Below are 12,949 nucleotides of genomic sequence, written 5' to 3' on the forward strand. Positions count from 1 at the left end.
AAGAGTGCAACAAATAGAGTTATATTTTATTAAATAAAGTTACACTAACCAAAGTGCCTGGAAAGCAATTTATGCATCTATTTAGTCTGGCATTTACTAATCTATGTCTTTGAAGAATTAAGATAAAGATAAATTATCTATTAGAAGTTCTACTTTCAAATTTCAAATGCTTGTCTCAATGAATTTAGTTTATATGCTGTAGAATTAAAATCATAATATGTACAGTTTATAGTAACTGAAATGCTTATGTGAAAGCCATATCATGAATAATTAAAATTCTTATTACCGTGTGCCATAAGCAGCCACGTTGTTCACAGCTTTGTTTTGTTGCAATGTCTGCATCTGGAGAGCAAGTAAACTTTTCAGTTTCCAAGGAAGTTTGATCCCACTGAACAGTAAAGTTTCTTCCAAGGTTAAACGTGAGATTGTAAATTAGTAGATTCTTTGAAGACAAAGAAAATATTAAAGAGTATTTCTGACCGCTGGACAACTTAAAAATACTTAACATTTATAAAATGCATGAACCCTACAGCAATTCTTCAAATCAAATCATTAATAATTTTAATATAATATTAAAAGAAAAGGATAGAAAGGAGAAAACATGTCATGCTATTGAAATAGATAGAACCTCAAGACGGGAAAACTATGAGAAAATATAAAATACTAATGAAAACCATTATCTTTAAATTCAGACATGAGTTCAATTCTCACTTCCGCCACTTAATGCTCATGAATCTGGGGACATTATCTACCCTGTTTTATCTTCAATTTCTTCCCCCTGTAAAATGGGGGTAATGAATAAATAGTATGTGAAATTTAAGCACTCCAATACACAATTTCCATCATTAGAATATTGCATATTTTTGTTTGGTTATTGTTTATAACATGGGCAAAATTTACCCCAGTTTCATGTGGACAGCTTATTTAACTTACCTTCATAACTCTAATTCAGGAATAAAAATTCATATAAAGAGCAGTCCAATCACATCAGAATTAGAAAGATACATCTACAAGTGTCTTTGTAAATCTTTATGTTCCCATAAAAATAGAAACAGATATAAGTTGGGATTGTAAAAACCATACAGTAAAATGATTTTGCATTATGCCCTCTTTATAATCTTTGTTAGATTCATACAGTTGTCAATAAGCGTGTATTATTTAAATTTATATTGACTAGTTTTTATAGTCCTAGGAATATATATATTATAGTGTATTTACTAAATAAAAAATAATTAACCAATGCATATTTTTATGGAAATTCCTATGTGAAAAACTCTGGGCCAGAATTCTTAGAAGCTAAACAAAAATACTCTAAGAAAATGTCTTAAATCTCAATTTAGAATTTATGTTGACATTATTGATAATTAGGATTATAGTAATGGTAGAAAAGTAAATGCCAATAAAAATCACTTCCATGTTTTAAATTATTTTTTCTAAAATTTTAAATACATTAACTTTCACCCGAAGCAACATTATGATTATATATTACATTTTACATATGAGGAAGCTGAGATAATGAGAGATTAATTTATGGTGTTTAAATGCACAGACTGCAGGGCTGGAATCTGAGCTCAATCTGTCACTCGTTTTCCCTCTCTAGTACACTTGTTAAAGGAGGCAAGAACAACAATAAGAAAGGGACTACTAGAAGGGGAGAGTGTAAACAAAAATTTGAAAACGAAGAAGTACAACATATATAGAGGACAAAGAGAGTTCATGAAAGGAGAAGCAGGATGAATTAAAGAAATGGATTCAATCATTATCTTAAGGAGTCTTAAATGAGAAGTTAAAACATTTAGATTCTTTATTGTATGCAGTAGGTGAGTAAGAGTTCAGGGTAGGAGAATGGTATCAAAAAAAAATTAGGAAAGCATACATAAGTGATATCCAATATAAAATTAAACAGAGAGGGAGAAGCAGTATGAATTCACCTTAAGGTTGATATCTCAACATAAATTGAAATGACATAAAATGGAATATTGCCAGCAAAAGGAAAAGAAAAGAAAGATATGTAATGAAGAAAAAAAAATTACAAAACCAAGAGCCTGAATGGTTATATAATGTTAAATATGAGAGCATGTGACAGCTAAAATATTTTAAAAGATTGTATTTACCTGGTTGGAAGCATCATAAGTGAAATTGTAGTGACCTCTCATTGGTTCATCATCTTCCACCACTGAAACTTCTGTAACAGTGTCTATCAATCCAAGGATTTTTATAGTCTCAAATGCTAAAGTGGTTCCCTCCTGGTATGATGAATGTGTGCATATAATATCTAATTTGTTCTGGAAAAAAGTATATAATATTACATATCAAATAGAAGGCCACTGGATACAAATCAGAAATAACAGTACAGTGTATTTATATTGATTAAATCTTATAGTTCTAAAAATATATAAAATATAGAGTATTTACTAAATAAAAATAATTAACCAATACATATTTTTATGAGAATTGCTAAGGGAAAAACTAGACAAGAGGGCTTAGGAATTAGACAAAATTCTAAAAAAATGTTCTTTATCTCATAATTTAGAATTTATTTATGCTGATATTACTAATAATTTAGTATTATTTAGTATTCAGTATTAAATTATAGCATTATTATTTAATAATATAATATAATAAGAAAAGAACCAATCATCTATCCCTCCATTCCCAACACCTCTTCACATCCAAGTACCCTACATAAATACACTTGTAACTCTTTAAAGTTGTTTTGTACACATGCCACAAAATTTATTTTCAGAGATAAATTACGCATGACGCAAATCATGTATATTCCTTCTCATTCTAGCCCTAATGTTGGTGAAGAATAAATTAGCTTTGGCAAAAAAGAATATATGATGAAATCTAACTTCTACAAAAAGCACTGCTACTAATTATTCAAAATTTAACCTTGTGCATAGCTTTTTCATTTTCACCCCAAATCCATGACCGTCACTGCTGTGACTGGTATATTAAAACATTTTCAAACATGTTGAGATTATTTTCCCAAGACATATTGCTTAAACCAGACATAGTGCTACAAGAAGTCTGAAGATTTCTGTGCATCAATTTCATCAACAGAAACTTATCTATTATACTGAAACATAAAAATTTAAGGTAATTCATGTATAATTTAATCATTTAAAATGAACAATTTATTTCATTTCTTTCCATTGACTTCTGGAGAGAAATGTAACATCTTTCCAAAAAAAGGCACAATCTAGACATCGACAAGGTATTATATTTAATTATGTATCGAAGGAGAGTGCTTACGTTAGAAACTGAAAATGTATATAAAATATAGTTGCCATTCTGGATGGTATCTGAAATGGGGAAAAAACAGTTATCAGATTAAAATGTAACATTAAGTTCTCTTTTATTTTTACAGTTAGACAATAAATTAAGGTTCTTAATTATCTTTAAATGAAACTATTTTGATAGTTTATTTTCCCAGGAAGTAAAGGTAATGAATGCATTTTTGCCCAGTTTGACTTTTCAAAGACTGCTAAAATAGTTCTAGAAATTCACAGAGCGCAAAACTTGTAGTAAGATATACATAATTATAACTATTGTTTTGAATGATATTTTATCTCTTTCTAGTAAACTATGTAACATTTAGTTTATCTTGGGAAAACGGCACACCACAAGTTTTTCGCGTCTTCCATTTTTTTTTCATTATTTGAAGAAAGAGTGAATGTGGAGACATGTTAAAGATTCAAATAAACTTTAATGAGAAAAATGGAAGAAACAATTATTATCTGCATCATATATATAACATAACTTTTTCTCAACATGTTTCTTTAACAGAAAACTAAAGATTATAACTAAACTAATTAGGAAGAAACAGAGTGGAAAATATAAAGGGAATCCTAAAATCTTAGGATTATATATACAATACTTTGAGTAACATTAATTTCCTTAAAATTTTAATCCTAGGAAATAAAAATAGAATCAGAACCTGAATTGAAGACAGTTTTATTCTTTGTGTTGTTGATTGCTTGTTCAGAAAATTCTGATTTTAACTAACATCCTTAAGTATATAGATATCATATTAGATGACAATTAAATCATAACTACATATTTTTAACCATTTTATATGAAATAAATTATCAATATAAATTTTTGCAAGTAGAAAAAAGGAATGAATTTGGAAATGTTTATATAATTTAAGAAATGAGAATAACCTTAAAATCAGGTCCCACATGCTACCATTAGAGGTATCATCTCAACAACATTCTTCACCTGATTACGAACAATTTATTTCTGCTGGAATCCACTCCTACAGAATTTCTGGGTAGTAAATGCTTCGAATCTGTTCTCAGGGCAGAGCTCACCCTAGTGTGCTTTAAAGCTAAGGTATTTGAGAAAGAAGGGAAGGGCTGGTATGCTGGAGTAGAATGAGAAATGGTGAGTGGTAAGGAGACAATTTGTGTGTGCATGCGTGTGTGTGTGTGTATGTGTGTAAAATGCACAGGACACAGCGAATGCTCTACATCTTAGTAAAGACTGTGGCTCCTAATTGAATAAAATGGAGAACTGTTAGAGGGTTTTGAGCAGCGTTGTGATAATTCAAATCATCTTTTAAAAGGGTTAGTCTATCTGCTGGTTGGTAAATAGATGTAAAAAAGGGGGACTGACAAGAGCTATTGACCTATAGACCAGTTAGGGAGCTCTTACAATAATTAAAACAAAAAGTAGTGATGATAATTGTGGAGTTTATGAGAGAACCCAGATCAAGGTGGAACCAAGAGAAATTCCTAGGTTGTGACAGGTAAGAGTGAACTCTAAAGTTTTTGGCATCTTGTAGAGATGAAATTACCATCAACTGACAAGAAGAAGACAATACATCTGGTGGAACAGATATATTGTGGTAATCTACATATTCATAGGAGATAAGACTTTGAAAAGAATAGAATTTTTTTTCATATATTCCATATTTTCAAATTGTAAGAGAGCACACCAATACATAGGCTATTTCTTGGAGTTAAGTTAGAGATATTTGGATGTTTCAAATACTATACATAAAGGCATACAGGACATTCTTTAATATATCTGAGAATTAGTGAGCTATAATAGAAGGTAAACTATATTTTTTTTGTACACAGATATATAAAACACAAACCTAAGAGCCTTCTATTAAAAAATGAGATTAAAAAAACTTAAATTTATGAGACTGATTGTAACTAAGTAAATTCAAACAGATTAATTTTCTATGGCATAATTTAATATTAGCAAAAACAACTCTTTTTATTCCCTTGGTGAACTGAATTCTTAAGTCTGAGGCTAATTAAATAAAAGACAGTTAATAAATTGAAATAAATTGTGACACATTTATATGGCAAGATCCTTATCTCAAATAATTTGACATTAAATAACTAAAGCTTTTTATTAAAGTACAGTTGATTTACAATGTTTCAAGTAAAGCACAGTGATTCAGTTATATATATATGTATACACGTATATTCTTTTTCAGATTCCTATCCATTATAGTTCATTAAAAGATATTGAATATAGTTTCCTGTGCTATACATTAGTCCCTGTTGATTATTTTATATATAGTATAGTGTATGTGTCAATCCCCAATTCCAATTTATCCCTCCCCCCCATATTAATTAACTAAAGCTTTAATATTGGTTTTCTTTTACAGTAATAAAACTTTAGTTTTAACCACTATAATCATTTAAGATGGTTGAAAATAGGATGCAATTTATATATCTGTGAACTTATTAACTATTTTAATTTTTATACAGTAATCTAATAAAGATATCTACACTTGTCAAACTGTTACAATAAACAAATAGACAAAACTAAATATTGTAATTGAATATATACAATTTAAATAACACTGTTAAATTTCATAAAGTAACCTAAAATCTTAAGGTAGGAAACAGCAATTAAAAATGAAAACTTGTGACATTTTTTTAAATGGATGCAATTTTATAATAAAGGCAAAACTTCCCATGATCAAAATAAACATTTAAAAGCATATCACTTTGAAACTTACCTTTACTTTCTCCATCATCCCAGAAAAAGTCTCCTTTTGCTCTGTTATCTTCATCTAACGCAACTATAAGTCCTAGAGGGTTCTTTCGGCTGTTAAGTAAGTTTGGGTGCATATATGATTAAAAATAAATTTATAATAGTGAAATATCCGATAAGTCCATTCCAACATAAGGGATTTGTAGGAGTTCTGCATTCACATGAGAACACTGATATTAATAAAATTCGTGTCTATACTTAATAATTTATCAATGAGAAAAATAATTTATATACTTGGAAAATAAGTGAAAGGAATCAATACAACAAATACAATATGAAATTTCTTGGAGGCCAAGTCACCATCAAAATTGAAACAGTATAGTAATACTTCAAACAACAAAATTAAATATATCTTATGAATGCTCAATTCAACATGTATTTGCCACAAATACACAAACCCTAAACTGCAGTGTATCAAGGTTACAAAACAATGAAAAGTACTATAAAATGAAATTTTATATGCTAAGTGGAATCTCTAAGACTCTTACAAATGAAGCTAATTCTATCATGCGAAATGAAATGTGATTAATAATTTTTTAAAGCTCTTTATTGAAATATAATTGCTTTACACTGCTCTGACAATTTTTAAATGAATCAGCTGAATTTATATGTATATCTCCATATCCCCCTCCCTCCCATGACTCCCTCCCATCCTCCCTATCCTGGCTTTCTAAGTCATCACCCAGAATTTAGTTTATCTCCTTATGTTATGCAGGAACTTCTCACGAGCTACCTATTTTATAATTGGAGTTTTTAGTTATATATTACTATAGGCTTTTAAACTTAAAATGAGGTGATACAGTCCAGGTAACTGTTCTATATAGGATATATCCCTTCCAGCATGCACTCGTCAAAGTATATGTTTCTCTTGTTCAATACGGCTCTAGAGTATAACCAATTATTTTGAGAACATAGTCATGAAACAGTTACAGTATGAAAGTAATCAATTCTGGAAAACCAAAATAAAGTTACTGACATCCATTCACTCACTAATTTATTCCGTCAACAAATATTCACAGAAAACCAGGAGCCTAGTCCATAATAGGCTGACATTATTATTGGTCTGGGGACTAAAAAGGTGAAAAGTCAAGCCCCTGCCTTCATGGAGTTTATAGTCTAGGGGAGCAGACATACAAGAAAAAGTAAAAATATAATTCTTTTTTTAAAATTTTATTTATTTATTTATTATTTTTTGGGGGGTACACCAAGTTCAATCATCTGTTTTTGTATATAATTCTTAATATTCTTAATGTTATGAAGAAATACAGCACAGTAAGGAATAGAGAGTGAATATCTGTTGGGGTGTTGTAGAATATGGGGAAATGTGTAGATTCAATATGACACATTCTGTCCATGTACCCAGAATGAATGCTGTAAGATGAAGCACCAGAATTTTCAAATTTCTTCTTCTTTTCTAAACAGTTCTTAAATTTATTCTTACTGAACAACTTAGTTTCTATCTTGTTCTTTACCTAACAGAAATATCTACCTCATTTATTAAAACATTTTAGCTGAAAGAAAAACATTGTGACATTTTTGTATTGAAAATACAAATACGTAACAACTGACATTTTAATCAATTACATAACCTACTTAATATTTCATTTTTTATTAAGAATCAGCAATTAACTTCAATTATACATATTCTTTAGAGAATGCCAGTACATTTTGGCACAAGAAAAAATTTCTAATTTAATTATGCTCATTTTTTAAATCAAGATGTTTGCAGTAATATACATAATCTGATTCTTTTTATAACTATGGTGGTTATATGTAAGAATTGCTTAAGTATATCAAATATCTTCTGGTGAAAAAACTAAATATCAATATTTAATTCTTAATAAAAATGTGAAACATTAAAACAAATTATATTTCAGATTTCAGTTAATGCCTTTTCATTTTACCTTGCTGTTGTAGTTACAGCAGGTTGCTGAATGGGGATAACATAACCTCCTCTAAGATGTAATCCTATTTTGTCTGCTGGAAGATACATATCAACACGTTGTTTTTTCCATTGCCTTCTTGCACCCTAATATTTGGAAAAGATTTTTTCATTATTGCAAAGAATTTAAACTCCATTTCACAAGAATTACACATAGAAATTTACAGATAGAAATAATTCTTATTATGAGAAATTCATGTCATCTTAGTGAATAATATGTCATTTTTAACTTTTAAAGAAAACTTTTTCAGTGTACTGAAGAAATCTGGGTAAAAATAAGTTTGGTTTCACAAAAATTCAAGATAGAGAAATCCAATTCCTTTCCACAATCATTAACAACATTCTAAATTAGCCCTATGTTTTATTCTTCGATTTCATTTAAAGTTAGCCATGTCTCTAGAAAGGATTTTTTTGAAATCATTTTTTAAAAATCATTTTTTAAAAATAAAGGATGTGCTTAGCAAATAAAGAGTCTGCCTGCAAAATACTTCCCTTTAAAATAAATACTCTCAGAAGGTCTTGGTCAATTAAAAAAAAAAATAGGTTGTGTGTATGAATCCTGCTATGTTACCTTTTCAAGACTGAGATAAAAAGTCTTTCCCAAATATTATAACATACCATATAAACACAAATGTTTAAGGTTAGCTCAATACTCAGTTCTTCTGGCCATAGGATGAATATGTAAAACAGGAAAAGTATTAAAATGAGTTACCACCCCTTCTTAAAATTACTCTTGACCTTTTATTTCCATGATTTGAAACGGAAAACTCTTTGCACTAAAGAATATAACTTCATATTAATCATGTGCAACAAAACATATACTTGCTCACGTGCAACAAAATGTATACCTGTACAGGCTTTCACACTTCATTAAAATTTGAAATTACTATTTTTTATAATAATAACAGAAACACTGAAAAAATATGCTGTGTGTTTGGAGTTAATTTTCCATGTACAGATGTTGGACAATATATATTTGTGATCTATTATTATATTAAGGTTACTTACAGTTTCAAAATCATACCAAGTAGCATTAGGGATGTATGCACTCACTGTATCTGCTCCCTAAAATAAAGCAAGATAATTTATATATATATATATTTTTTTTTACTTCAATACATACTGGAAGAGAATCATATCAAACGTTAAGTTGGAATTTCAAAGTAAAGGGAAAAGAAACTTTCTCTGTATTGTTTTGTATATATAATAATCAAAAGGCTATTTTACTAGTTTTAGATAATATTATAATGTAAAATATTCCAGAAGAAAAGATGAAATAAATTTAAGTGACAACTAAAATAATGGATACATGCATTTGTATTGCTATAATCTACATGGTAATTGTGAATGTGAACACATTCATTTTCTGTATATTTCTATGGCATATAGACTTTTAAATAACATATAGAAACCAAATATCTCATCCCACTATTTTTTCAACATTTTCATATGATTTGCTGGTTTTCAAGTTCTCCTTTATTTACAATATAGCAATATTACAAGTCTATGTCCACTTGAATGAGAGTTTCTCATTATTACTATAACATTTGGTTTGATTTCATAAATAAAGCTTTCTTTTTCAGAAGAATACTAATTTTATAAGATTTTTTTCTCCCTAGTAAGTAATATATATTTGAAATATTAAATATTAAATCTACTTAATATATTTATAATTTTTCACAGTTTCTTCTACACTTTAGAACTCAGTTTAACACTTATCAGGTTGAAGCAGTCCACTGAGTAACATTTATTACCCAGATGTTTTGTAATTTAGTGTGGATTTGATTATACAAAGTTTTCTTTAAACATAAATTTATTAAAATTGTATCCTACCTGTTTCAAGACAGGGGTAATAAGTAATGAGGGGCCCCATAAGAACTGAGTGTCCTCAATCCAGCTATCGGTATCCTCATAAAACCTAAGAACAATGACAAGGTTTACAGTACAAAGATTAAAAGATAAGTTTATCCAAATGCCTCATTTGGTTTATCTTTTAAGCTTTTTTCTGGGAATAATTATTGTCTTTAATTTTACTTATTTGATAAGTCATTTTGAATCTGAAGTTATTACATCCTTATGGTCCATCTGACACACAAAAAAGAGAACAGTAGAAAGAAAAGGAGAGAGGGAACAAAGGAGGGAGAAAGGGGGAGAGGAAATTAGTTCATTTGGAACTCAAAAAAATTTTTATTATATATGATAAGGTTCCTTTTTATCTGTAATAAACAACTATTCTAATTCATTTTTCTCCTGTAAGATAGGTTCATAAAGTACCAGAAATCTTTCATATTCTACTTCCCTCCTTTTACACTTTTTCTTTATAAACTCCCATTTTGACTTGGATTTGAAAGCATCTTTAGTCATTTCTTGAGGAAAGGCCCTGCCTTGGTCAAAAAATACAAAGACAAGCACAATTCATTGTTTTATAATATATCATACGTGATCTATACTTAGATGATTTTCACAATATATACATGATTATGTTTTCAACATTCTATGTTTAATATTGTTTATTGACATAATTTCTCCAATATATTCTACATATCTTTTTTCTTTTCAGTTCTATACAATTCCCACATTTCTAGATTAATCTTGTTCAATTCATCAAATTAATTATATTTACTACTATCATTCCACAATTCATCACATCATTTACAAAAATGTAAGCAAAAGCAGTAGAAATCTACTTGATATCTTGATTTACCTTTATTAATTTTTCTTCATATGCCTGAACATAATTTGAAAGATACTGAAATTCTTGAATATAGTACTCACTCATGAAGAAATGGCCTTGCTACTGTTTCTCCAAACATATGGGCTTTATAAAATAGAGTATAGAGGAAAGGTAACAAGGTATAGCGAATATTCAAATAGTGCCTTGATGAATTAACCAAAAGAGAATTCTGTCCAAAAAATGCTGGATCCTGATGCTGTGGGGTAAATAGATGAATTGAAATAAGAAATTAAAATATGAAGGAAAATTAAAATAGAAGCACTTAATGTATTTTTGAAAATCAAAATGTATACTTTTTATCTTTATAAAAAGTTGAGATTACTCCTATTTCATTATCAAAGTATAATGAATTTCTAGTTTTTATGTTTCATTTGGATATATATATTAAACTTTATTTTAAAGTGGACATTTCCCTTTTAAATACGCATACTTAGAGAAGATGGAAAATATTTTAACAAAGGATTCTTCATGTCTATTATTTGTAGTAGATTGAATTATTGGCCCCAATTTTCATGCTTCCTGGACCCACAACTTTTGTTATGTAACTTTGCACCTACCTCTAGCTGTGGAGTGTACCTCCCCACTACTTGACTTTGTGCCAGTGGAGTCTTAGTACATGTGACAACTTCAAGTAAAGGCTTGAAATGTGCTTGCCTGAGGACTTGCTGCCTTATGCCTTGCCACTGCTATTAGAAAAATAGCCCAAGTGGTCTGCTAGCTGAGGGATGCAGGGAACAGAGCTGCCTGACCAGCCTATAGGCTAGCAACTTAAAGGACAGCCTCCCTGCTGAACCCAAGCTAGATTAGCTCACTCTCTCAGCTAAGGTGTAATGATGTGAGCAAATCTGCTTAGATTTTCTGTGATGGGTAACAAAATTAACATGAAACCAGCTACTGCCTCCCTGGATTCACCATCATATTTACCCCAAAGTGACATTTCCCTTTGGCTGCTCCCAGGAAATCAATGAGCATAGTGGGACTACTATTCGGGCCCATTCCAAGGAGACAGAAGTCTCTCCCAGTGGTCAACTTTGCCTTGAGGACTCCCTACTGAAGTTACCTAAATTTCCTTAGAACTGGGCTATAGTATATAACTCTCCCTATCAAACCTCCTTCTCTGCCTTTATCTTCACCAGGTTCAGACCTGAAGTGTGATCTGAAGGCTCTCTCCATTTTCTCCTGCTTCCTCTCCTATATCCACAAGTATTTCACCAATAAATCTCTAACATGTCTAATTCTGTGTTGACATCTGCTTATGGAGGACAGAAATGAACACAAAGTATAATGTAATTCATATCAGGATCTCCCATGGACACAAATTTCTTGAAGCATCACTCAGGTAGATTAGGAGGTGATGAATATACAGTTTATACCTCCTACTTCTGTACTATCATGCTTCCTTCCAGGCTGAGGTCTGAGTGGTTGTCCCTCTTCTCAAAGAGAGTTAAGCCCCAGTGTGTGCACAGTGAATAATTTCTTAACCAACATGCACTTAATTGACTTAATGCTTTCACCTAATTTCCTCATTCTCTCTGAAAAATATGCCCATGAGAGCCCTCAGTATGCTGAATGCTCAGGGTTGGTAGATTAGCCTCCCACCAGTTCAGATGCATGTTTTCAAAATGTTAGTTTTATTTTTCCTCACCTGTCATTACAGTTTTACTTATTACAGAAAGACTATGGACTCAAACTGCTTTGCAAGTGTCTTTAATTTTTTGTGTATCTTTAATGAAAGAAAAACTGGAAATCCTTAATAGTATATTTCAGTTTCATGAAAGAAAAGTCACCTGGAACTTGTTAGAATGTAAGAATCCAGACTCAAAAAGTTTGTCTTTAACTTAAAATATTGTAATTTAACAAGTGTATATGCTTTAGGCTTAAGTAAAATATTTATACTGTGACCATATTATGTCTCATGATTTCCTTATTTGATCATATTCTTATATACAGAATATTTATAGACCTTGAGAAGAGGACTTACAACTCTTCTTTATGAATTATACTATAAACTTTCAGACCAGATCTTCTATAGATATAAATTTAAGTACATTGCTAAATATAGGATAATGTTTTATTTTGAAACATGGAAAATAAGAGGCATTTACCTCATATCCATCAGCATTATGGTTTCTGGAAAACGGATAAAAAGCCCCAAGTTGCATCCACCTTCTGCAAAGCTCTTCTGTGGTCTCAGCCACAAATCCACAGATATCTTCTCCAACCTAAAAAACATATGTATCTATTATTTA

At 30.1% G+C, this 12,949-nt stretch overlaps 1 protein-coding gene across 1 annotated transcript in view; it reads right to left on the reverse strand.

Annotated features, from left to right (window-relative positions):
• The window catches only part of SI (sucrase-isomaltase), a 77,518-nt gene that overhangs the window by 39,892 nt on the left and 24,677 nt on the right, over positions 1-12,949 (reverse strand). Inside the window, 9 exon segments of the mRNA XM_057738943.1 lie at positions 287-442; positions 2,115-2,285; positions 3,259-3,308; positions 5,990-6,078; positions 7,929-8,053; positions 8,975-9,031; positions 9,800-9,884; positions 10,742-10,896; positions 12,806-12,922. Of these exon segments, the coding sequence (XP_057594926.1) occupies positions 287-442; positions 2,115-2,285; positions 3,259-3,308; positions 5,990-6,078; positions 7,929-8,053; positions 8,975-9,031; positions 9,800-9,884; positions 10,742-10,896; positions 12,806-12,922 (1,005 nt within the window).

The sequence above is a fragment of the Hippopotamus amphibius genome, chromosome 6 (assembly GCF_030028045.1).
Source record: "Hippopotamus amphibius kiboko isolate mHipAmp2 chromosome 6, mHipAmp2.hap2, whole genome shotgun sequence".
Lineage (NCBI taxonomy): Eukaryota > Metazoa > Chordata > Mammalia > Artiodactyla > Hippopotamidae > Hippopotamus > Hippopotamus amphibius.